The sequence below is a fragment of the Podarcis pityusensis genome, assembly GCF_964106645.2.
Source record: "Podarcis pityusensis genome assembly, chromosome: 7".
NCBI lineage: Eukaryota > Metazoa > Chordata > Lepidosauria > Squamata > Lacertidae > Podarcis > Podarcis pityusensis.
The window spans coordinates 87,942,675-87,967,622 of record NC_138031.1 but is presented as its reverse complement, the minus strand read 5'-3'; the positions used below and the strand labels follow the sequence as shown (position 1 = coordinate 87,967,622).

The window sequence follows — 24,948 nt, the reverse complement described above, 5'->3', positions numbered from 1 at the left end:
GGGGCTCATCCCTGTGGACACATTCTCGGCATTGTTGTAGGCAAATTCCGCCAGCGCCAACTTTTCTACCCAGTCATTCTCTCTGTCATTGACATAACACCTCAGATATTGCTGGAGGACCCCGTTTGCTCTTTCCGCCTGCCCGTTGGTTTCAGGGTGCCGGGCAGTCGAAAAGTTGACCTCCACCTGCAGTAAGCTCATGAGCTTCCTCCAGAACCTGGAAGTAAATTGTTTTCCTCGGTCTGAGACCACCCTCAATGGCACCCCGTGCAACCTAAAAATGTGTTCTACAAATAACTTCGCTGTCTCTTCCGCCGTGACTGCATGCGAGCAGGCTACAAAGTGGCACATCTTTGTTAGTAGGTCTACCACCACCATGATGGCTGTTTTCCCCTTGGACTTCGGCAGATCAGTCATAAAATCTATCGACACTGCCTCCCAAGGTCGTTCTGGGGTTGGTAAGGGTTCTAATAGCCCCGCCGGTGCCCGCCTCTCCCCTTTGGCTCGCTGGCATTGCTCACACCCTCTTACATACTCCCGTACATCTTCCCTCACCTTAGGCCACCAAAATTCCCTGGTGACCAACCACATGGTTTTGTGTTGTCCAAAATGCCCCGCCGTGGGGCTGTCGTGCAACTGCTTGAGTACCCTCCCCCTTAAGTCTCCTTCAGGGATATACAGTGCCCCTTTGTAATACAAAGCTCCATTTCTTTCCTCGAAACCCCCTGGTTCCTCTCCCTCACCCCTAAGACCTCTGAGCTTATTCTGGGCGTATTCATCATTCTCTGTTTCCTCTACCAGTTCTCTTTGTCCCACCAATGCCGCCCCACACACCCAGCGGTCCTCTGGAATGACATGTCTCTCTTCGGGTGCTCCCTCCTCCTCCAAATATTCAGGTTTGCGTGAGAGAGCGTCCGCCCTAATGTTCTCTGGGCCTGGCACGTAACAAATCTCAAAGTTAAATTTGGAGAACTCCTGGGCCCATCTCACTTGCCGTTGGTTGAGCACTCGTGCCGTCCTCCAATACTCTAGGTTCTTGTGGTCAGTGCACACTTGCACCTTATGTTGTGCGCCAATTAGCAGGTGCCTCCATCTCCGGAACGCCTCATGAATGGCTAGTAGTTCTCGGTCATACACCGTGTAGTTCCTCTCGGATTTGTTCAGCTTTCGCGAAAAAAAGGCACACGGTCTCCACTCTGACTCCTCCTTCCCTGGCTGCAGAAGCACCGCCCCAATCGCTCTGTCTGATGCGTCAGTTTCCACTCTCATCGGTTTTTGTAAATCCACATGCAGGAGTTGTTGTTCCGAGGCGAAGGCCCTTTTTAGTTCCTCAAATGCTCGCTCCGCCTCCTCAGTCCAAACGAACTTCTTCTTACTGCTGAGACAGTCCGTAATGGGCGCCGTCAGGTGGGCAAAGTTTCGGATGAACTTACGATAGAAGTTCCCAAATCCTAGGAACCTCTGCACATCCTTCCTTGTTTTGGGTGTTTTCCATTCCAGCACCGCCTGGACCTTGCCGGGATCCATGGCCAATCCCTTGTCTGACAGGCGATACCCCAGGAATTCCACCTCCTTGGTATGAAACTGACACTTCTCCAGTTTCACCCACAGCTGGTTGGCTTGCAGCCTGCTCAACACTTCTCTGACGTCTCTCACATGCTGCTCCTCATTCTCAGAATACACCAACACGTCGTCTAAGAAGGCCACACAATTCTTGTAAAGCAAAGGCCCCAGGACGTGGTTCATAAACGATTGAAAGCACGCGGAGCCTCCTTGTAGGCCGAAGGGCATAACTAAATATTCAAATGCCCCCAAAGGGGTGAACATGGTGGTTTTCCATTCATCCCCCTTCCTTATTCGTATCAGGTTGTACGCCCCCCTTAGGTCCAGTTTAGTAAAAATCTTTCCCTTCCTGACCCTTGTCAAAATGTCGTCAATCCTGGGCATAGGGAAAGCCACTGGTTCTGACACTGCATTTAAGGCCCTGAAGTCACACACAAGCCTCGGCTTGTTCGTGTTTTTTTTTATCCACAAAAAACACTGGGCTGCCCCCCACCGCCCTGGACTCTCTGATGAACCCTCTCTTCAGGTTCTTGTCAATGAACTCTCTTAGCTCCTGCATCTCTCTGTCTGACATGGCGTACAGCTTGCCTACAGGGAGCTGTGCCCCAGGGAGTAAATTGATTTGACAGTCAAAGGGTCTATGCGGGGGTAATTGGTCAGCTTCCCTTTCGCTGAAGACGTCGCGGAGATCTGCGTATTGTCGTGGTACCTTCACGTTCTCCGTTACTTCAGTCCCTGCTAGGGTGGCTTGGGCCCCTGCCAAACCCTTTCCCTCTTTGCAGTGTTCTAAGCAATGTGCTGAACCAAAAGAAACCACTCTCTGATGCCAGCCCACCAGCGGATCATGTAACGCTAGCCAGCTCATCCCCAATATAATGGGAGCTCCTCCCAAGGTGGCCACATTAAACGCTATCAGTTCGGTGTGCCTTGCCACCTTCATTATCATTGGGACGGTCTGCAAGCTGACTTCTCCTCCCAACAGCTCCCTGCCATCGATCGTGGTCACCTGCAGGGGGTTGCTTAAAGGGATCGTCTGTATCTGGTGTTCAGCTGCAAACTCTTTGCTCATGAAATTGCAGGAGCTGCCTGAGTCCAACAGCGCCTTTATCTTTAGAGGGTGTCCGTTTGGCAGCTCTAGCGCCACTTCTATCACTAGGGCGGGTTTAGGAGGTTCTGGCGTGGGCACTTTCACTGCTCTTTGGCCTGACTGCTGTGCCCCGACGGTGGCAGCCAGGCGTTGGCTTTTACTTGCTTCGGTATTTCTTCCTCTCTTCCCTCCACAGCTCCTACCATCCCTTGCCATTCCTTCCTCTGGGGGCAGACTCTGGCAAAGTGACCTGGCTGTTGGCAGAGATAGCATTTCCGGGCGCCTTTTCCCTCCTTTTTTCCCCCCTCACTGGGCTTTGAAACTGCGCGCGCGCGCGCTGTTCCGATTTCCATCGGCTCTGCCGGCGGGAAAGTTGGCTCTGGAATGTCTGGAATGCGGAACTCCTTCCAACGTTCCCCCTTCCCTTCCCGCCTCTCCAATGCTCTCGCCTCCTGGCGCGCTCCTATGGTCAGCGCTGATTTGGTCAGCTGGTCCATAGACTCCGCCCTGGGCGCCCGGGAAAGTTCGTCTTTCACAGCCGAAGAAAGCCCTTCTTCAAAGAGCATTTGAATGGGTTCCGCCGATAGATCCCACCCCAATTTATGGATCAACATGGTGAATTCAGTCCAGTACTCACGGACAGATCGGCTCCCTTGTTTGCAAGCCATTAACTGTCTGCGGACCACTCCCTGTTCAATATCGCTGGAAAACATCAGATCCATGGCGCGAAAGAACTTCATCGTGTCCTTTAGGACGTCACTATTCGCTGCCATCAGGGGTCTAACCCAGTCTCTCGCCCCCTTTTCAAGATGCCCAATCACGAAAGCCACTCTTGATTCCTCGTCAGGGAATTCATCAAACTGCAGATTGAGGGCATATTGCATCTCTGTCCGAAAGCCATGATAGTCTTTGGGCTCCCCCCCAAACTTCTGCACCAATCCTGGTACCTTTCTGACGAGCTGGGTGTCTTTCCCCTTTTTGTCTGCATCCTGAGCCCTCCTCTCCTCAAGCCTCGCCGTCTGCAGCGCTAGCTGGACCTCCAACACCCGGTACCTTTCTTCCAGGCTTGGACCCGCTCCAGCTCCTGCTTCTCCGGTTCCGGCTGGGTTGCTCATGATGCCTTCTCCTGCACAAGCTGCTCACGAAGACTGTCGGAATGCTGTGATGGGACGATGAGCTGCTTGTGTGTAAAATCCTAGTCCCTCAGAGTTTGGTCAAGTTTGCAAACCTCTGTCTGTAACGGAGCCCCTTAAACATGGCTCCGTCAGTCGCTGGCAGATTCCGACAGTGGTTGCTTTCGGAATCGCTTCCAACATAAAAGCTCCTTAACGGAAACACGTCTTCTGGACTCTCTGCGTGACAGTTTCCGGCGCGGAGTGGGTGTCCCTACAGGAGGTCCTGAAACCTCCCCACTGTTTTCGCTGGAAGTGTCTCTGAGCCATCCCTCCAGCTCCCTTTCCCTCAGCCCAGCTCCTCTCCCCCTACTGGTTCCCTCTTCAGCTGCTGAGTCTCTCCCAACCTGTGTGAGCCCTTTCACTTCCCTTCCTTCCGATGGCAGTTCCCTGACAGATAACTATGAAAAATGTTGGACTGAAGTGAAAAAGGACTTAGAAATATGGTCAAGCTTGAAGTTATCACTGCTAGGCCGAATTGCTGTGATAAAAATGAACGTATTGCCAAGGATGTTGTTTCTGTTTCAAACATTGCAAATTTTGGACAAAATGGACTGTTTCAAGAAGTGGCAGAGAGACATCTCTAGATTTGTCTGGCAGGGCAAGAAGCCTCAAATAAAATTTAAGATATTAACAGATGCTAAAGAAAGAGGTGGATTTGCCCTGCCAGACCTTAAACTTTATTATGAATCAGCCGCATTTTGTTGGCTGAGAGAATGGATGCTTCTTGAAAACACGGATGTGTTGGATTTGGAAGGTTTCAATAATGTATTTGGTTGGCATGCATATCTGTGGTATGATAAGGTTAAAGCACATAAAGCGTCTAAAAACCATATTGTCAGAAAAGCACTGTTTAATGTCTGGATAAGATATAAGGACTTGCTAGAAAATAAAACCCCAAGATGGCTGTCACCAATGGAAGCAAAGGCTCAGAAAAAACTCAATATGGAGGCCAAATGGCCGAAGTATTGGGAAATTCTGGAACAAGAGGGAGACAGATTAAAACTGCAGAGTTTTGAAAAATTAAAAAACAGAGTGCGAGATTGGCTCCATTATTATCAAATAATGGAGGCATATAATTTGGACAAAAAACTAGGCTTCCATGTGGAAAAATCAAAATTGGAAACAGAATTGTTAGACCCCAAAGTTAAGAATCTGTCAAGAATGTATAACTTGCTGTTGAAATGGAATACTCAGGATGAAACGGTGAAATCGGCTATGATTAAATGGGCACAAGATGTTGGACATAACATTATGATGGCTGACTGGGAACAGTTATGGACCACAGGTATGAAGTTTACGGCATGTAATGCCTTAAAAGAGAATTTAATGAAAATGATTTACAGGTGGTACATAACACCAGTCAAGCTTGCAAAAATCTACCATTTGCCCGATAATAAATGCTGGAAATGTAATGAGACTGAAGGTACATTCTTTCACCTTTGGTGGACATGTCCAAGGATTAAGAATTTCTGGGAGATGATTTATAATGAAATGAAAAAGGTATTTAAATATACCTTCCTGAAGAAACCAGAGGCCTTTCTCCTGGGCATGGTCGGCCAATTGGTGCCAAAGAAGGATAGAACTTTCTTTATGTATGCTACAACAGCAGCAAGAATACTTATCGCAAAGCATTGGAAGACACAAGATCTACCCACCTGGGAAGAATGGCAGATGAAGCTGATGGACTACATGGAATTGGCGGAAATGACTGGCAGAATCCGAGACCAGGGAGAAGAGTCGGTGGAAGAAGATTGGAAAAAGTTTAAAGACTATTTAGAGAAATATTGTAAAATTAAGGAATATTAGAAAAATGTTGGAATGAAGTTATATGGCTTTAGCAGAAATGTTATAAAGAATTAAGCAAAAACAGATTGTTAATGGGCCAAAGTGGAAAATTTAAGGTTAGATTGTGTTAAGATAAATTATAGAACAAAAATTGAGAAAGATGGAAAGGATTTGCTGAAATAGCTAATTGAACTAGAATACAAAAAAGGGAGGTGTGAGGAGGTCGATGAAACAAGTAAATGAAAGGTAAAGATATGGAAATATTGGATGTGTTTTTAAATGTTTTTGTTTTTCTTGTTGTTTTGCTGTATTGTTTTGTGTTTTTCTTTTTATTTCTGATGTATTGTAAGGTATTGTTTTGTGTTTTTCTTTTTATTTCTGATGTATTGTAAGGTATTGTTTTGTTTTGTTTAACTTTTTATTGTTTCTTTCTTCTTTTTTCTGTAACTATTAAACCTCTAATAAATATCATTTAAAAAAAAATGCAATTCTGGGCTGCATCAATAGGAGTATAGCATCTAGATCAAGGGAAGTAATAGTGCCACTGTATTCTGCTCTGGTCAGACCTCACCTGGAGTACTGTGTCCAGTTCTGGGCACCACAGTTCAAGAAGGACACTGACAAACTGGAACGTGTCCAGAGGAGGGCAACCAAAATGGTCAAAGGCCTGGAAACGATGCCTTATGAGGAACGGCTAAGGGAGCTGGGCATGTTTAGCCTGGAGAAGAGGAGGTTTAGGGGTGATATGATAGCCATGTTCAAATATATAAAAGGATGTCACATAGAGGAGGGAGAAAGGTTGTTTTCTGCTGCTCCAGAGAAGCGGACACGGAGCAATGGATCCAAACTACAAGAAAGAAGATTCCACCTAAACATTAGGAAGAACTTCCTGACAGTAAGAGCTGTTCGACAGTGGAATTTGCTGCCAAGGAGTGTGGTGGAGTCTCCTTCTTTGGAGGTCTTTAAGCAGAGGCTTGACAACCATATGTCAGGAGTGCTCTGATGGTGTTTCCTGCTTGGCAGGGGGTTGGACTCGATGGCCCTTGTGGTCTATTCCAACTCTATGATTCTATGATCCTTCTGTTGATAGATCTGTCCATCTATTCTTACTTAAACAATACCTGATACAAAAGAGGAGCCTGCCTCTTATTCCATGACTGCTAAGCTCTGCTTACCTATATGGTTATTCCATGACTGCTACCTATATGGTACTTGACACTCTAAAAAGGAGTGAGATGGGATGTATCCTTGCGGAAGCCATGCTGGTTTTGCTTCAGTGGGGCTTGTTCTATATGATTGCTTGTTTTATCTTCAACTAGTGTTTCTACCAGGACAAACATTAAGCTAATTGGCCTGTGATTTCCAGCCACTCCCTGTAGTCCCAATCCCCTTTTTGAAATTGGCGCCACGATGCTCACTTTCTAGTCCTTAGGCCTTCAGATTCACCTCTCCCTCAGCAGTGAGTAACTAGAATAGGAAGTAACCCCAGTCAAGCTAACAGATTTAGCTGTAGTCACTTTTTACAAGAACTAATAAATGTCAACCTAATTGACATATTTTATAAAGTATTAAATGTTAGATTACTTCAGCATATACTTTTTTAAATCAATGTTTCCATTAATTAATAAAATATATAGATTGAAGAATCCAGAATGTATGTTTAATGCCACATCCACACCTTGCCTTTAAAGCACATTTACAGTCATACATCATGTTATGGACACTTCAGGTTACATGTTTTTGGGTTACGGACTGCAGGAAACCCCAAAGTACTGGAACGGGTTATTTCCAGGTTTCGCCACTCGCACATGCGCATAAGCGCTAGATCGCGCTTTGTGCATGCGCAGAAGCGCTGAATCGTGTTGGAGCAGACGCGGCGCTTCAGGATGCGAACACTGCGGGTTGCGGATGTGCCTCCATCACGGATTACATCCGCAACCTGAGATTCCACTGTATAGCACTTTAACAGTCATGGCTTTCCCCAAAGAATCCTGGAAACTGCAATTTACCCCTCACACAGTTACAATTCCCAGCACCTTTAACAAACTGCAGTCCAGAGGATTCTCTGAAGGAAGTATGGTGTGGATGTGACCTTTGGTAAATCAGAATTCAGATATGAATAATACAGCTGCTGTGGTCTACAATGACGACAATATAATGAAGAATGCCACTCAGGCTGCTGGTACATTGGAAATGCATTTCCAAACGGTTATGGAACTGACTCAAACAACTGCTTCCATAATCAATGTAATTAAAAAAGAAAAAGTGAGTCACTGCCATATAGTGCTGGTCAAGCATACAGTTAGTGGTGATTTACCCCTACCACCACTGCCATTATAATTTTCCTTATTTTATTCATTCAGCACTTGGGTCCTAAATAAATATTTGTTCCCATGGACTGACATGTGTACAACATATTTTTTTGGATGCTGCAATAATATAGCAGTTGGTATTATTGATTATGAGAACCCTTTTGGGAGCCGAGCAGAAATTTGCCAGTAAAGAAAGAGAAGGTGTACTTACCTCTTGCATTTCCTAGTGTTTGACAATCAAGATCATCATCAATAAACTCCTCCCCCTGGATGATATTTTGGGTGTCCTCTCTACGGTTTACAGGGTTGGTCATCTCTTGTTCTTTTTCATTTTGCATCTGTGCATAGACATTTCTGCCTGGTAATTTCCTTAAGAGTACAAGACAGGATTGTAATGCAATGTTGTACAGTGCTGCCCTGATCCACAAATGGGTGTGGATAATACCAGCTCATTAAGACTCAATTGAATTGGCTAGAAGCACCTATTCATGCTGATGGGAATGTACTTGCCAACCTAGAACCACCTGTTTTTGCATGCTACTATAGCCATACTAGGACCTAAATCAGATGTTGGCAACCTAAGGCCCATGGACTTTTTCTGGCCCATGAGTTTCCTGGAACTGGCCCATAGCCATTCCGTGGATCGGCGTGCAGATTCCATGCTTTGGGGGGGGCACCATTTTTTTCCTCGCCATGGGAACTGACTTCCGGGTCAGAAGAGCGCCGGAAATAGCATGTGCGCATGCGCACAGGTGCTCCTCCATCTCAGAAGAGCGCCAGAAATAGCTTGAGCACCCGCATGGGTGCACATGCTCCGGCCCATCGAGAGGTCTGTCAGGGAGTGGACCGCCCCAGCCTCAAAAAACGTTGCTGACCCCTGGCCTAAATCTTTACCTCCAAAAGGAATGTTTAAAAGGTGCATTGAGGCAAATCCTTGGTTAGGAACATAAAAAGAGGCCTGCTGGGTCAGGGCCATGGTTCAGGATCTTGTTCTCACAGTGGCCAACAAGATGCCTGTGGGAAGTCTGCCCATGGGGCACACCACTGGCATTCTGGGTCATCTGACACAGTTCTATATGACTTTGTTGTGCACAATCAACATGCAGGTACGACTTGATGTTCTGCTTCTTCCCTGAGGCAAGCAGAGATACAAACCAGGAATTGTCAATTAAGCTTGGCTTCCTGTTACATCTGAACCCATAGTCATGCTTCGTTTTTCCCATGTTTGTTTCTCTATTTGCATCAGGGGAGAAGCAAAGCATCAGGTTGCACCTGAGTGTTGATTGTGCACAACAAACCAGAAACAACGGTTGATTGTTATGTGTCAGTGTGGCCAAAGAATGGGAAGTTTGATGTCTGTAGAGTTCAATGTCCCAACCCTCAGTTCCAGAGAACTCTTGTATCCAACTAGGGCTGGACAGGTCAATCTATTTCCATTCTGTGTCAATTTTTCAGGTCTTCATTGATAGGTCCATTCCATTTCTGCATTTATTTGTGATTGTTCATTATTATCTCAATGTGCACATTTATAAATATATGTTATTTTTAAAAGTTTAACACATTTTTGTGTATTTTATTTGAGTTGAGAACTACTTTTGAAGGATAGTTATGTTCCTCCTTCCATTTGGGAAGTGTAGATCAGGTTGTTTTGCATCAGAAATTGAATTCTTCAAGTATCCCCAGATCTAACCTAGTGTTTGTGACATAAGCTGACTAATAAAATGATTTGTTTAGCCCCAAAGTACTCTTCTCATTTGAATTTCCAGTGTTTTGATTGCTCATTGCTCACTTAAAGGAACTGAACAGATTGCTCGTTTCCTGCTTACTCATTATTATGAACAACAGATCTTTAGTAACTCAGATTGGTACAGCTTGTGACTATAATTAAAGTGAAATGAATGCTACTGTCCTAACTCTACAATGCTGCTCTTAGGAAGCTGAGCACCAGGCAACCCCTGAAAGATGCATGGAAGCACCAGGTTCTGCTCTGCTGAGTTTTGGTAGAGAGGGCTGACACCAACTCACCAGATACTCTTACTTTTCTCTTGTTGCAGCAGAGGGAATAACAGTCACATCAACCACTGCAAACCATTTTGAAGTTCACAGAGTAAAGTCTAGTCATACAGTGTTATTCAGGACTCACCCCCAAATACTTGATCAGGCAAGGGGGTATTTTTTACTTTTTAATTTCTGGACCGAAAGGCTTCCCCCTGGGATGGGGGGCAGGAGCCGAGCACAGCCTGGGTGGGTGGGGGCAGGAACAGAACGCAAAGCCACTGGCACTTTTCTGCCCTGCAGGCACAGGGGTTCTGAAGCTGCTACACATCCTGGAAAAATCATTTTCCCACAGCCCTTACTCACAACGTTTTGTACAGGCAAAGTTACTTTCAGTTTAATTTTTAAAAAATCTGTCCCTACTGTGAATAATATTTTGTTTCCTAAAAAGGGGAATTATTGTTATTATATCTGTTTTATATCTGTTTTGGAAGCTATTAACATACCATGAGAAGTTTATAATAATAGGGTTAGGGAAAAGATGTTGAAAAAAAAGTGAAGATTTTTTTTAAAAAGAAAAGAAAAGCTTTTCCTATGACTTCCAGACATCTTCTGCTTTATAAACATATTCTGCATATGATGCCAGATGTAAAATCACTTGCCTTTTAAACTTGTAGAGGATGATAGCACCTACAGCCACCAGAGAGATGACAAAAAGGGCCATTATCGCCCAGTACCCTCCTCCTCCAATACTCTGAGAATCTGAAACCAAAGGCACACAGTGTTAAATTCAATCCTGAGAACAATCAACCATCCTCTGTATTTAGCATTAGTGCAGATACTTTTTTAAAAAGTGACCCTAAACTGTATCCACTCATCTTGTCCACAATGCAGTAAAGTCAATGGGACTAAGGTCCTGGGAACGGTATAGCCATTGACTTAACTGCAATTCCCAGCACCCTTCACAAAGTCCCAGGATTCTTTGGGGGAGGCCATATGCTTTATGTAGGGTGTGGAAAAGATCTAACTCCCCAGGCCTAACCTCATTTCTGGACGCAGGGAATCTTCACTTCAATAGGATTTTCTTCCATATAACATTTAAGAGCAAGATTTAAATTTTATTCAAAGTGATTGTTTTAATTGTAATTATAGGCTGACTGGTGTGTTTGTGTGTGTGAATTCCAAACCAATATGGAGCTTCAATATTATTTTAACTTAAACATGAGAGGAACATCAACTAACTGTCAAAAAAGGATACAAATTTTACCTGAATCAGAGCTAACTAAGGTCACAAAGACCCAGTGTCCTCCTCTCATGAAGAAACTGATGTTATGGGCATTCAAAGATTGCTTAATAGCAGCTATTCTCTGGAAACATAAGAAAAACTGCATTAGGCAGGTCCTACCTTCCACAACCGCCAAAAGGAAGTCATTGCTTGTGTGGAGTTATTCACTGTTGAGTTGCTATGAAAATTCAGCGAAAAGTAAAATTCAAAATGAAGTAGGGGTTTCTTATACAGTGGTACCTCGGGTTAAGTACATAATTCGTTCTGGAGGTCCATTCTTAACTTGAAACTGTTCTAACCTGAAGCACCACTTTAGCTAATGGGGCCTCCTGCTGCCGCTGCGCCGCCACTGCACGATTTCTGTTCTCATCCTGAAGCAAAGTTCTTAACCTGAAGCACTATTTCTGGGTTAGCGGAGTCTGTAACCTGAAGCGTATGTAACCTGAAGCGTATGTAACCCGAGGTACCACTGTACTCAAATCTGGGTTACCCACAGCAAATTTTGAGGCAAAACATTCATCTATGAGAAGGCAGTGAATCCTGATGCTGCAGAATCTGAAATAATTCCTATTAAAGCTGATGGCAAAAGATGAATATTTTAATACCATAGGGGCCCTGTGACTTCTGAAATATTGATTTTGTTCAGTGGTAGTCACAAGGACTTTTCACTTCATGCTTCAGCTGCAAGAGCACTGAGGAATGATTATGCATCCAGTAACTGCCCATATTAAAAAAGAAATGATAAGACAAGACTGAGCAGTGTTTGTCAGGATGATATCTGTCTCAATTCAGCATGTACAGTATTTGGGGCACAGGTTTTTTTTTCATGTAACATGATGCGCTCTCCAAGGCTAATGCCTTGCACTCTTTCCAAGGAGGGGGAGGAGAAATAAGAAAATTGGAATGTGAATCTAGGGCCAATTCATACCTTACAATTGCAGCCTAATTGGACGGTTGCTTCCTATACCAGTGCTGCACATCCCCAGATATTAGTAGTGTGCATACATGACCCGTGTCCTGGGGGCTCCAGGCACATAGAACAGATGTAGTCGTAATGATGCAGTCGTAATGATGCAGTCGTAATGATGTAGTCATAATTTCTGCTTTGCTAGACATGTTGCAAAATTACACGGTACTCTTAAGTTTAATAAGGAGTGAGACAGTCAATGTGTATTGTGCTCTAAATTAATATTCATCTGTCTTCTTACCTTATTGCTAGACATACTTATTTTGCTTTTGGTGTGGTTCATGGATAGAAGCACATGTAAATCTGCAGTTGTGGGCAGTCCAGGTTTTACTACTGTAACAAGACCTTCTTCAGGTACGCCTGTTTCCTGAGGGGAGAGAAACCATTCAGAAATGGACTTGGACTGCATGGCTACCTTTGTAATAAACTGCTCTACTATAGCTCCTTTAAAGTGATTTGATTTGATTTGTTTCTTGCCTCACATGAATTAGTCAAGGTTTGGAATAACTACTGGAGAAGAACAAACAAACAAACAAACAAACAAATGGATGGATGTAATAAAGAATAAAGAATAATAATAGGAAGATTTAGTCAATTTGTTTTAAAAAGTGGAAAATACTTATTAAGTTCAAGTGTCTTGTAGTTTCACCAGTGCCTTATTGCTTGCACTAATGACAGATTTAGTGCTGCGTGCTGTATCATCACCATCTAATTATTTATACCCCACCTTTTCCCCTGATGGGACTCAAGTTGGCAAAGATTCCCTTTTTTCCTCCCCAATTTTAACAGATGGTTATGCAGTCTGATCCATAGCTGTCAATTTTCCCCTTTTTAAAAGGGAAATTCCCTTATTCTGAATAGGATTCCTCGCAAGAAAAGGGAAAAGTTGACAGCTATGGTCTGATCTTATGCATTTACACTATGTTAAGTCCCATTGTGTTCAGTGGGTCTCTTTCCTAGCTAAGTATGCAAAAGATTGCAGTTCCATCTTCTAACATGGTAAGCAATATGTGTGTCTATGTGCACCTTGCAGGGCAAGGTGGGAGATCTATTTATTTAGTTAGTTAGTCATTTTATCTTGCTCAAGACAACTTCCAACTGAACAACCAACAAAACCCCATTGCATAGTTACATCAAAACCGGAGGTGGGAGGTGGTGGAATATGTATATATTCTTTTTTAAAAAAAACATTAAAACATTTATTCAAAAGTTACAATACAGCTTTGTCCATTGCCATAGTATCACAAAACGATCATTCTAATCACTGTCATGTTGGCTTGAACCCAACCAACAATCTGGCTAGACATTTTTAATCGATATATCCCCTCTAGGATGATGATGACATTAAAATATCCTGTTCTTCTTCAATAAAAGAGAAAAAGGGAGACCAGATCGTGTCAAATGTATCTTTTTTGTAGAAACCTTTGATTAATCGCTGATGGTATGTGAGGCGTTTTGATAGCGCAATGCTCCAGATGTTATTACCCCAAGCCTCTATTGGTTTATTAGAGGTTCCTTCCATTGTTGGACAATAAATAAAAAAACAATCTGAATGTGAAACATTTTCTTGTGAGGAGGTGATATTGAAAATTATAGTGATGTAGGTAATGTGTCTGAAATTGAGCAAAACAATTTAGTGAAATACTGATAGGAGATGAAACATAACAGATCAAAATCATTTTTGTATCCTAAGTATTCCACTATTCTTTTTACGATAGGCATTCCTCTCAAGCCAGTGACAAGTATTTTAAGAAAATTACTCCCGAATAATGAGTTAATCATATTCCTCTCAAGAGAAGTCAATTTGTGCTTGTTATGGATCCTCGCTGATGTATCAAAGCATTGTTTGCACTTTGTTGCTTGAGCCCTAAATCATATGCCATAATTTCAAATCTAATGCACACCTCAAATTTCAGAACCTTGAAACCAAAAAAAGTATTTGCTGATGATTGTAAATGTGCCATTGAATCAAAAGCGTACCTTAATTTTTGTACCACAATTTGGCCAAAAATGGTGAGCATTAGATTTGAGTAAATACAAGCAATTCAAGAGCATTTATTTACAATCACTGTTAAAACCTTGATAACTTGATAAATAAATAATGTAAAACCACATTCTCCCTGAAAAATGTCTCTACTTCATTTAAAGACACAAAGGGAACAAGAAGTAAAACCAAAACCCAGTTATGTCATCCTGCTGCACTAACTCTATATACAAGCTTCTCCAAAGGCTCCACATTCCCTCTGTTCCCTCTCTGCTAAATTTGCAAACCATCAGAGCACCTTTGCAATCTGTTGTGTTACGACACGGCCAACATCTTCCCGCCAGGCAGGTATGTTTGGGTTGTATAAGTCCAGGTGTTCAGAAAACCTTAGAGGAAGTACTTGAAAATTATCTGGAAACAGGGAGAGAGAACTTAAAAACAAATTTTGTATACATAAAAAAAACAATTCTGGATTTGCACAAAAGTTTCTCTGCACAAAGCTATTATGCAAAAGAAATATTCTATAACCACAGTCTTTATCTGAAAATTTTCACAACAGAAAACAAGCAACTAAGGGCAGAACTACATAGTACATGAACACACATGAGTAACAAAACCATGACAATCACTGGAAGAGTAGAATTAATTCCCCAAAGCTGATTGCGTGCCAGGATTTGTCATGTTCACAGCTGAAGCACCCACAGACTTGTAAATATTCAGAAAAGCCCAAGCTTTAACCCAAGCTGTCTCAGCTACAATAGGATGGACGTGAAAGAATTTGCATAGTTTAAATATATATTTGAAAGGAAAGTGTCTCACCCAAAACCCGGACAATCTTGGAATCCTGAAGCATGGAGTTCCCACAGGAAGCCTGAACTGTAACTCTGACTTCCCCCACCTCTGCAAAACTGGTTACCAAAAAATTCTCCAGTGACAGAAGTGGCTAAAAAAAAAAAAGAGAGAGGAAAAAATAAGCAAAGCCCAAATGTTCAACTAAGAGCTTTCATCTTGAAATTGAAGGGGGGGAACAAACCTGGGGACAATTTTCAGGGGAAGCAAAATTATTTGAAACATCTGAGGGAACTTCCCATTGGCAGCAGTGATGGTGCTTGTCTTTCTCCCCACTTTTAACCCTTTTATAAAAAAAAGTGTGTCCACACCACATTTGTCAGCAGAGGAGCTTCCCTTGATCACTACCAGCTGGCAGGTGCCATTTTTGTTCCCTGCAATGTCTCAGACGCAGCGTCATTCCAGGACATTATGAAACAAAAACAGAAGCCAACAGGTGGCAGCCGCCAAGAGAAGCTCCAATGCCTATGAGCAAGGGCACCAAAAAAGGTCTTAAAAAACCAAAAAGAAGACTGCCGTTGCTAGCACCAATTCACAAAAACCTGCAAATGGCACGTGGAATGGGGGCCATTTTCTTTCAGTCCTGGTGAGGAACAAATGAAGGGTGAAGAAAAATGCTGAGAACATTGCAACTGTGGAAGCATAAATCTTTCATATGGTAACAAACTGTTTATTTAATTTGGTCTCAGCAGGGCTTTGTTTGTGTGAGGATTCACTAGGGCATTACCCTGGAACTTGTATTTGCTGCCAGGGCTCAACCCTGGAACGCGCTCCTGGGTATTCTCTGGGTAGCAGCAGGGTGCTCCAAGGCACTGCAGATTAGCAGCAGAAGATCCAAGGTCAAGCAACAATTATTTTCAGAGGAGCATGCGCTACATATTCTTGTTTCTTTTTTTTTAGAAATTCATATGGGAAGCTAGATGCTGCATGCAAATGCGCATAACAAAACCTCATCAGTTTTGAAAAAAAAGAAGAGCTTCAGGAACCTGCAATTTTGAGTGAAAGGACAGCAGGGGAGGAAAGGCGCTTAATCCTTTCTCAACTGGCTCCAAATCCTCCTATGGTGACTTTTCCAGTTCTGAACATGTTTATCCTGCAAACATGCATCTAGAACACACGGCAGGGGGAAGCAGCTTGGGAGGGGCCGTTCTGAGCAGAAAAAAGTAAATAAAGCAGCTTTCCCTCGTCCCCTGCTGCTACTTTCCTCAAAATTACAGCCTCCTGGTGCTGCTTTTAATTTTAAAATGTTTTTTTTTACATGCATGCATACATACACACAAAATTATCGGGTGCATGTTATCCAGAACAAGCATGAGTAGAAGTATGAAAGATGTGAGACACTAAATTTTAAGGAAAATGCAAAAATATTAACTATATTATGAAGGAAATCAGAATGTATATTTGAATGGAATAAAGAAGGAAGACAAACACTTTAGAGCTGGCAAAAAAAGTATAAAAACTAACAAAATACCAGTTTCCTTAGACAAAAAGCCTTTCCTCACTGTCTGGCATGAGGTTGTATCTGGGGAGGGCCCCAAAGTCCACTTGGTTTCAGGACTCGTTTTGATTTCAGCCATTTCCAGTGGGTTTTTTTCTTGGGGAAGGGGGGGGATGACAGTGCACAATGGGCTGGTTTCCAGAGTTCCCAAGCAAATGTAACACCAGTACAAAGATGCAAGCAAAAGCAGACAGCTGACATCATGACCAAAACCAGTTCCAGTTTTGGATCTGCCAAGAGATTGCTGTTTGAATTACCGTATTTACTCAAATCTAATGTGCACCTTTTTTGGCCAAATCACGTTGCAAAAATAAAGGTGTGCATTAGATTCAATGGCACATTTACCAGCAAACAATTTTTTTGGTTTCAAGGTTCCAAGATGTGCATTAAATTTGGTGGTGCATTGTTTGTTGTTGTTGTTTAGTCGTTTAGTCGTGTCCGACTCTTCGTGACCCCACGGACCAGAGCACACCAGGCACTCCTGTCTTCCGCTGCCTCCTGCAGTTTGGTCAAACTCGTGCTGGTAGCTTCAAAGACACTATCCAACCATCTCGTCCTCTGTTGTCCCCTTCTCCTTGTGCCCTCCATCTTTCCCAACATCAGGGTCTTTTCCAGGGAGTTTTCTCTTCTCATGAGGTGGCCAAAGTATTGGAGCCTCAGCTTCAGGATCTGTCCTTCCAGTGAGCACTCAGGGCTGATTTCCTTCAGAATGGATAGGTTTGATCTTCTTGCAGTCCATGGGACTCTCAAGAGTCTCCTCCAGCACCATAATTCAAAAGCATCAATTCTTCGGCGATCAGCCTTCTTTATGGTCCAGCTCTCACTTCCATACATCACTACTGGGAAAACCATAGCTTTTACTATACGGACCTTTGTTGGCAAGGTGATGTCTCTACTTTTTAAGATGCTGTCTAGGTTGGTCATTGCTTTCCTCCCAAGAAGCAGGCGTCTCTTAATTTCGTGGCTGCTGTCACCATCTGCAGTGATCATGGAGCCCAAGAAAGTAAAATCTCTCACTGCCTCCATTTCTTCCCCTTCTATTTGCCAGGAGGTGATGGGACCAGTGGCCATGATCTTCGGTTTTTTTATGTTGAGCTTCAGACCATATTTTATGCTCTCCTCTTTCACCCTCAATAAAAGGTTCTTTAATTCCTCCTCACTTTCTGCCATCAAGGTTGTGTCATCTGCATATCTGAGGTTGTTGATATTTCTTCCGGTGATCTTAATTCCGGCTAGGGATTCATCCAGCCCAGCCTTTTGCATGATGAATTCTGCATATAAGTTAAATAACCAGGGAGACAATATACAGCCTTGTCGTACTCCTTTCCCAATTTTGAACCAATCAGTTGTTCCATATCCAGTTCTAACTGTAGCTTCTTGTCCCACATAGAGATTTCTCAGGAGACAGATGAGGTGATCAGGCACTCCCATTTCTTTAAGAACTTGCCATAGTTTGCTGTGGTCGACACAGTCAAAGGCTTTTGCATAGTCAATGAAGCAGAAGTAGATGTCTTTCTGGAACTCTCTAGCTTTCTCCATAATCCAGCGCATGTTTGCAATTTGGTCTCTGGTTCCTCTGCCTCTTCTAAATCCAGCTTGCACTTCTGGGAGTTCTCGGTCCAAATACTGCTTGAGCCTTCCTTGTAGAATTTTAAGCATAACCTTGCTAGCGTGTGAAATGAGTGCAATTGTGCGGTAGTTGGAGCATTCTTTAGCACTGCCCTTCTTTGGGATTGGGATGTAGACTGATCTTCTCCAATCCTCTGGCCACTGCTGAGTTTTCCAAATTTGCTGGCATATTGAGTGTAGCACCTTAACAGCATCATCTTTTAAAATTTTAAATAGTTCAGCTGGAACACCATCACTTCCACTGGCCTTGTTATTTGCAGTGCTTTCTAAGGCCCATTTGACTTTACTCTCCAGGATGTCTGGCTCAAGGTCAGCAACCCCACTACCTGGGGTGTACGAGACATCCATATCTTTCTGGTATAATTCCTCTGTGTATTCTTGCCACCTCTTCTTGATGTCTTCTGCTTCTGTTAGGTCCTTACCACTTTTGTCCTTTATTATGGCAATCTTTGAACGAAATGTTCCTTTCATATCTCCAATTTTCTTGAACAGATCTCTGGTTCTTCCCATTCTGTTGTTTTCCTCTATTTCTTTGCATTGCTCGTTTAAGAAGGCCTTCTTATCTCTCCTTGCTATTTTTTGGAAATCTGCATTCAATTTCCTGTATCTTTCTCTATCTCCCTCGCATTTTGCTTGCCTTCTCTCCCCCGCTATTTGTAAGGCCTCATTGGACACCCACTTTGCTTTCTTGCATTTCCTTTTCATTGGGATGGTTTTCGTTGCTGCCTCCTGTATAATGTTGCGAGCCTCCATCCATAGTTCTTCAGGCACTCTGTCTAGCAGGTGGTGCATTAGACTCGAGTAAATACGGTACCTAAATTCTCTCAGTTGTTTCAAAATCTTACCCAAATGAAATGAGCAGACAGAACATTAGCCAATGAGGGAAAGGACTAAAAAAACTAGCCAACTTAAGAAAAGTAGGCAAATAAGCTTTTGAAACCTAGGTCGCATCAACATCATACATTTAAAACATATTTAAAGCACAGAGCTTTCTCCAATGAATCCTGGTAACTGTGGTTTACCCTCCACAGAGCTACAATTTCCAGTAACCTCAAAAAACTACAGTTCCCAGGATTCTTCGGACAAAGCCAAGCAGATGGTGTGGATGGGACCAGAGCTGGGCAGCCATGAGGCAGGTGAGGCTGCTGCTTCTGCCTGCCCCACCACCAGTGGAGAAGTGCCGCCCCATCAGTGCTGATTTGGGACAATGTCACAGTCATTTTGGGTGAGATTTCACCAAAATTGACGTGCCCAAAATTGGCATTGATGGTGGCAGCACTTCACCAGTGGTAGATGGGGCAGGTTGCGTGGCAGCTGCGGGAGTAGGTCAGTGATGGCAGGAGCCATGAAAGCAGGGCAAAGCAGCACTTCCTGTTCATCTCCAGTGGAGAAATGGGACACGCCACTCCTGGATGTGATCTTAATGTAGATGAAGTCTGTCTGTGTTTGCGTAAGTGACAACGATTCTCCCTTCTGTGATTTGTACACGGGAAATTGAACACCCACATCAAACAGGTTGCTTGAGAATGGGCATAGTTTTAAGAAGCTGGACAGGTTAAGTTGGTCAAAGTAAGAAATTAAGCCAATTTCTATCAGAGCATCTAAGGTGACCTCTTACCCTCTCATACACTGAATTCCTAATAAAAATATTATTTACTCTTTATAAAAGGATTATCACTCTTCCGTACTGCTATACTTTGTTTGTTCCTAAATTTATTGTTCTAGCCAAAGGCCATGACAGACTTGTAGCAATAGTATTACTAAAATAATACAGGTCATACGTCCATAATATAAGCCAACATCCATGATGTTAAGAGAGAGAAGTTACCAGAGACAACAAACTCAAATCCAATTTGATTTGAGATCAAACCTCTGAATTTCCACAACAATTTACAGCAATTTTATCTAACTCCCTTTCCCTGATTTTTTCAGCCCGTGTGTAGAGGGCCACTGTCTGTGTTACAAAACTATTATTGTCACTCCAAAGAAACATCACGTTTTCTGCTGGGGTGTGCTAGCTTGCTTGTGTGAACAAAGGCTTCAGAAAACGATCTCTTGGGTCTCTACATAAGGGGCAGGCTGGCAGATCACGAGTGATGTCTTCCACCTGAGGTCTGTCTGCATATGGGACCTTCTTGTAGTGACCATCCAAGACTGCAGGGAATCACTTGGAAATGCAGCTCAATAGAGGCATTTCTTAAGGAAACTGGTGAGAATTTGGTCAGGTAACTAGTTCTAAAATGCTCTGTTCTCAGGAATGGCTATCAAGGGGGAAATTGGTGTTTCTAATTAGTTGCAGGTCCCTTCTAGATTCTATCCAGAAGAGCCAATTCCTTAGTTGACACTTATCCAAGGTTAATGCTAACCTTAGTTCTGGAAAATGATAATAGCTTAAAATCCTAAAGAAAAGACCCAAAAGGTCTTTATAATTGTGATTACTCTTGAAAAAAAAGGAGTTGCAGTGCTCAGGTAAATACAAAGGATACTGGAGACAAACTTTTGTGTAACAGGTATTGTATAAGATTGTGATGTTTCTCATATGTGATACAAGAATAAGAAGCAAAGTTTTAAAACAGGGGTGGTAAACCTCTAAAAGTTGCTGGATTACAAGTCCCATTATATCTGCCTATTAGCCGTGATGGCTGGGGCTAATGAGAGTCCAGCAATATCTTGAGAGCCACAGGTTAGGAACTCCTGTTTTAAATATTGGAGAAGTCAGAATTAATTACTAGTCAATACCTGAAGGTTGTTTCCAATCCACCAGTAAAACAGTGTAAAGTTAGCGTTTCTGGGAAAGATGATGGCTGTCAGGTTCACCTTCTGATTTTTGCCAGTAACAGGAACTACTTCTAGCTGTAATGCCTGCAGCGGAGCTAAAAAAAAGTCCCTATCATTAATTAAGAAACTATTAATTTATCAAGCACTTCAGGTTCTGAAATCTTTAAACAATTCATCAGCAATATCATACTGAAGCGCTGAGAGACATAAGCAATCCATTTCAAGCAAATCCCACATTGCCAACAGGTTGAGGTAAATGGCCAAAGCCAAGTGGTTAATCACTTTCCGGCAGCACTTTCTCTTGCATGCTAGAATATACAAGAAAATGGTCACTGAATTAACTCTCATACAGAATTAAATTTGAGATGCTCTTGCTTGAAAGTTCAGCATGTCCACTCACAGCGTTAAGGGACCCAAAAAATATTTGTGACACATTGAAATTTTCATCAAGAAAAAGAGAAGTGGATTTAATTATGCTTACACGTAGGAAGTGGATTCCAAAGCCTTTATGAAGCCCCTCATATCCATGTTTAAGCAGCACTGAACACACCAACTTTGAAAGGCCTTTAAGGCTTCAGAGAATGGAGACTCTATGAAGTAGCTTAGCCTTCTGCTTCGAGAAAAGGAGCTGTGCAACCCCCAAAATTGACAGTTATAGTGCAACTCCCTAACCAGACTGAGCCAAAATATTGGCAGAGTCACTTTCAACACCCTATGGGACCAGAGAGCATACAAAGAGATTTTGCTTCAGCTTCAGCTTAGTGGGATGGGGAAAGTTTCTCCAGCTTGGCCAGACAACCTCAGGAATTGCACATCTGAATTTCTGCCAAGTCTAGGAAGCATCACAGTTCCCTGGCTAAAAAATCAGCTTTCAGGAGGTTTTTGCAAAGATCCTTCTGTGTGTTTTTTTTTTTAAATAATATTTATTGCTTTTAAAAGTTACAAAAAAGTAGAAAAAAGAGAGAAAAAACACAAAAAAGAAAAAAAAGAAAGAGAAAAACAATACAATGTATAAACAATACAAACCCACCCTAAACCCATTAAACTAAACACATGAACAAAGCAAGACAAAAACAATTTAAAAGCATCTCTCCTTTTCCATACTCTATCCTTCATTCCCTTGTTTCCTCGACTTCCTCACACCTCCCTTCTTGTATCCCGCTTCTAGTACTTGTTTCAGCAAATCCTTTCCATCTTTTCTATTTTCTGTCATATTAAGAATAACATATTCTTAAACCTTATTTCCCATTAACGGTTGATTACTTATATACACCCAACTTCTTATAGTATTTCTGCTAAGTCCATAGAGTATCATTCCACCGTTTTTCTGACAGTCATTACTTTAACAAAGTTTCTAAATAAACACTTTAAATTTTCCATTAATCTTCCACTATCTCCTCTCCCTGGCTTCGGATTCTGCCAGTCCTTTCCGTCAGTTCCATATAATCCATCAACCTGGTGCCCTAATATCCGAGGCTCTTAAATCTCTTCCAAGTCCCTTCTGCAGGTCTTCTTCATGTTCTTTGATGCTCAGGAGCAAGTCTCGGGAAAACTCCAGCCTAGCAATACTTTTGTTCCTTCTGGACAGTTCAGCCAAATTTCCAAAGTTAAAAGTAAAGTCCATAAAGTGTTTCAGAACGTATTTCAGGATTCCTCCAATTCTAGCGACCCCCAAAACTTCAAACTCCTCCAAGCCCAAGTCCATGTCCCAAAAGTCAGTCAATCCCTGGATAGAGGGTTCTTTCCAACTTTCCTTCTTCAATCCAAGCTGGGATCCCGTCCTCGAAATTTGACTTTTGCTAGATTCAGTCATGAAAGACCTCAATTTATAATCCTCAATCTGCTTCTGAGAAATTAAGGATCCCGCTTGTACTACTTTTAGTTTCTCATCATCAGCTTTCTCCTTTTCCTCCACCATTTGTCCAACCAAGATATGTTCCTGTACCCAATCCTGAGTTGTTTCTGTATTAGCACTCACTTTTTGATTCAAATTAATCACGTTCTGTTCCAAGTTGTCAATTTTAGAGATCGTGACATCTGTCTTTTTATGAAGCTGTTCCAGCGCGTGATTTATCTTGTATAATACAGTCACAATGGCTTCTCCTATCAACATTTTGAGTGATCCAAGGTCAGACTCTATTTTTCAGAATCTTATCTTGCAGCTGGAGCTCTCCCTAATGCACTCCTGTAACAGTTTCACATGCTCCCTCTAGAGGGAAGCAGTCTCCGTTTGTATCAATTCTTTCAAACACAACTCAAGCAAGTAACAATGGTTTCAATTTTCGGTTACTTTTTCCTCCATTTTTAAACGCAGAAAAGGACAATGGAGACAGTACCTTTCTTATTTTAGCTAGCTGTCAAATCCGTTCTGTCAATAAACATTCCCCGAACGTCATCTGGCAGCCCTTTTCCAGGTTCAGAGCAGTGGCAATTTAATTTTGACTCTCTTCTGCAGGCACACTAAATCCAAAACTTCCCCTCTCTTCTCCTGCTTCCAAGAGGGGTTATATATTCTTGTCCGGTAGAAATTTAATCCTTTATCAAAAGCTTTCAAAGACTTTCGCTTGTAACGTCTTTGCTTCAATCTATTTACAAAACGGGAGGCGGACTTCCTGTTTAGAACCTTCCCGCTTTCGGTTCCTAATTAAGAAATTTCATAGTCCAATTTTCCGTTCTACTCACGGGTAGTCGTTTAAAATCCAATTGTCCACAGGAAAAAGTCAGCGCTCTCCGACAACAGCAATGCGGCTTCACTCCGTGAAAGAAGCGGTCGATTCAAAGCACCGCGCCGCTCACCCCACGTCGCTCCGGATCCCCAAAACAGGGTTTCCCCGCGAGTAGGGGGGGCGCAAATGGTGCCAGCCGAATCCCAGGTTCACAGGCTTCTCCCGCCTGTGATTTCTATGGGTCTCCGCCTTCACCGTGGCGGTCAGACCCTGCTTTTCACGGAGCAAATTCCTCCCGATCAGAGGAATTCAGCCATTGCCGGAGGCGCCTCCCCGGAAGTTGCAAAGATCCTTCTGTGTCCAAGACTTGGATGAAAAATAGACCAACTTCCAGGGGTGCTTTTTTGGTTAATAAAGAGAGCAGGGGGGGGAGTATAAGAAGGCTGCTTTGGTGCAGCTCTGCTAAGTGGGTGAGGGTGTGATATCTCTCCATCATCTGCCTGCCACCAGCTTCCTTATCCACCTCCTCTTTTAAAAGCTTAAGTCATGGTTTTGCTGGATGTCTGACCGACTAGACAATCTCTGTTCCCACACTAGTTTGATGCTAGGGCAACAAAACAGAGCATCTGATGGACTTAAGTGTTACTGAAAGACTTTCCACACTATCTGTTTTGCACATCACCACAAAACAGACTGCACAAGAGGTACCACACTGACAAATAGTAATGTTGTAGCACCTAATGGTATGACCTAATGGTCAGGGGTCCCTTTACCCTTTACCTAATGTTGTAGCACAGGGATCTGTGCAAAGCAGAGCTCATGCGCCACCTGTGTATGCTTCCATTGATTTCTAGCAGGTGGGCTTGGGTGCTGAACAGCTTTCAGGGATCCAGCATACTGAATAAATGTGTCAGAGATCACCTACTAGTAGGAAGCACCTACTATGGACCTCTGGCAGTCCCTGACACACCAACACACCTTGGATTCTTAAACAAAAAGAGCACTTAGTTGGTCAAATTTAGCTGAGTCTCTGCTTCTTTCTGAAGTAACAAAAGCCTTCATTTCACAGGTTGCCAAGACAGAACTATGGCAATAGTAGTATGGCTATGACTACTTCTACTGCTACTAAGGATGTTGATGACAAAAGACTAGAGAAGAATTAAGAAAAAGAGGTCAAGACTTACACTGAACCTGAATAAGCACAACTGCTTCGTCCCGGCCGGCAGCGTTCTCAGCTGTCACTGAGACTCGGTAAATCCCAGGGTTTGCATAGCGGTGTTGTATAGGTTCACCTGTCAAGGTGAGATTCACATAGATGGCCTTAACCCCATCGCCAAGGTTCAGCTGATACTTGGTGTTCAAAAGATCTCCCTAT

General features: G+C 42.9%; 1 protein-coding gene across 1 annotated transcript in view; it reads right to left on the bottom strand.

Annotated features, from left to right (window-relative positions):
* SORCS2 (sortilin related VPS10 domain containing receptor 2) overlaps positions 1–24,948 on the bottom strand; it is a gene marked incomplete at its 5' end in the record, with an annotated part of 136,868 nt that overhangs the window by 14,178 nt on the left and 97,742 nt on the right. Inside the window, 8 exons of the mRNA XM_081015136.1 lie at positions 8,134–8,291; positions 10,580–10,679; positions 11,185–11,284; positions 12,411–12,536; positions 14,452–14,564; positions 14,973–15,096; positions 20,869–21,002; positions 24,758–24,944. Coding sequence (XP_080871262.1) covers positions 8,134–8,291; positions 10,580–10,679; positions 11,185–11,284; positions 12,411–12,536; positions 14,452–14,564; positions 14,973–15,096; positions 20,869–21,002; positions 24,758–24,944 — 1,042 coding nt within the window. The remainder of the gene's footprint in view (positions 1–8,133; positions 8,292–10,579; positions 10,680–11,184; positions 11,285–12,410; positions 12,537–14,451; positions 14,565–14,972; positions 15,097–20,868; positions 21,003–24,757; positions 24,945–24,948) is intronic.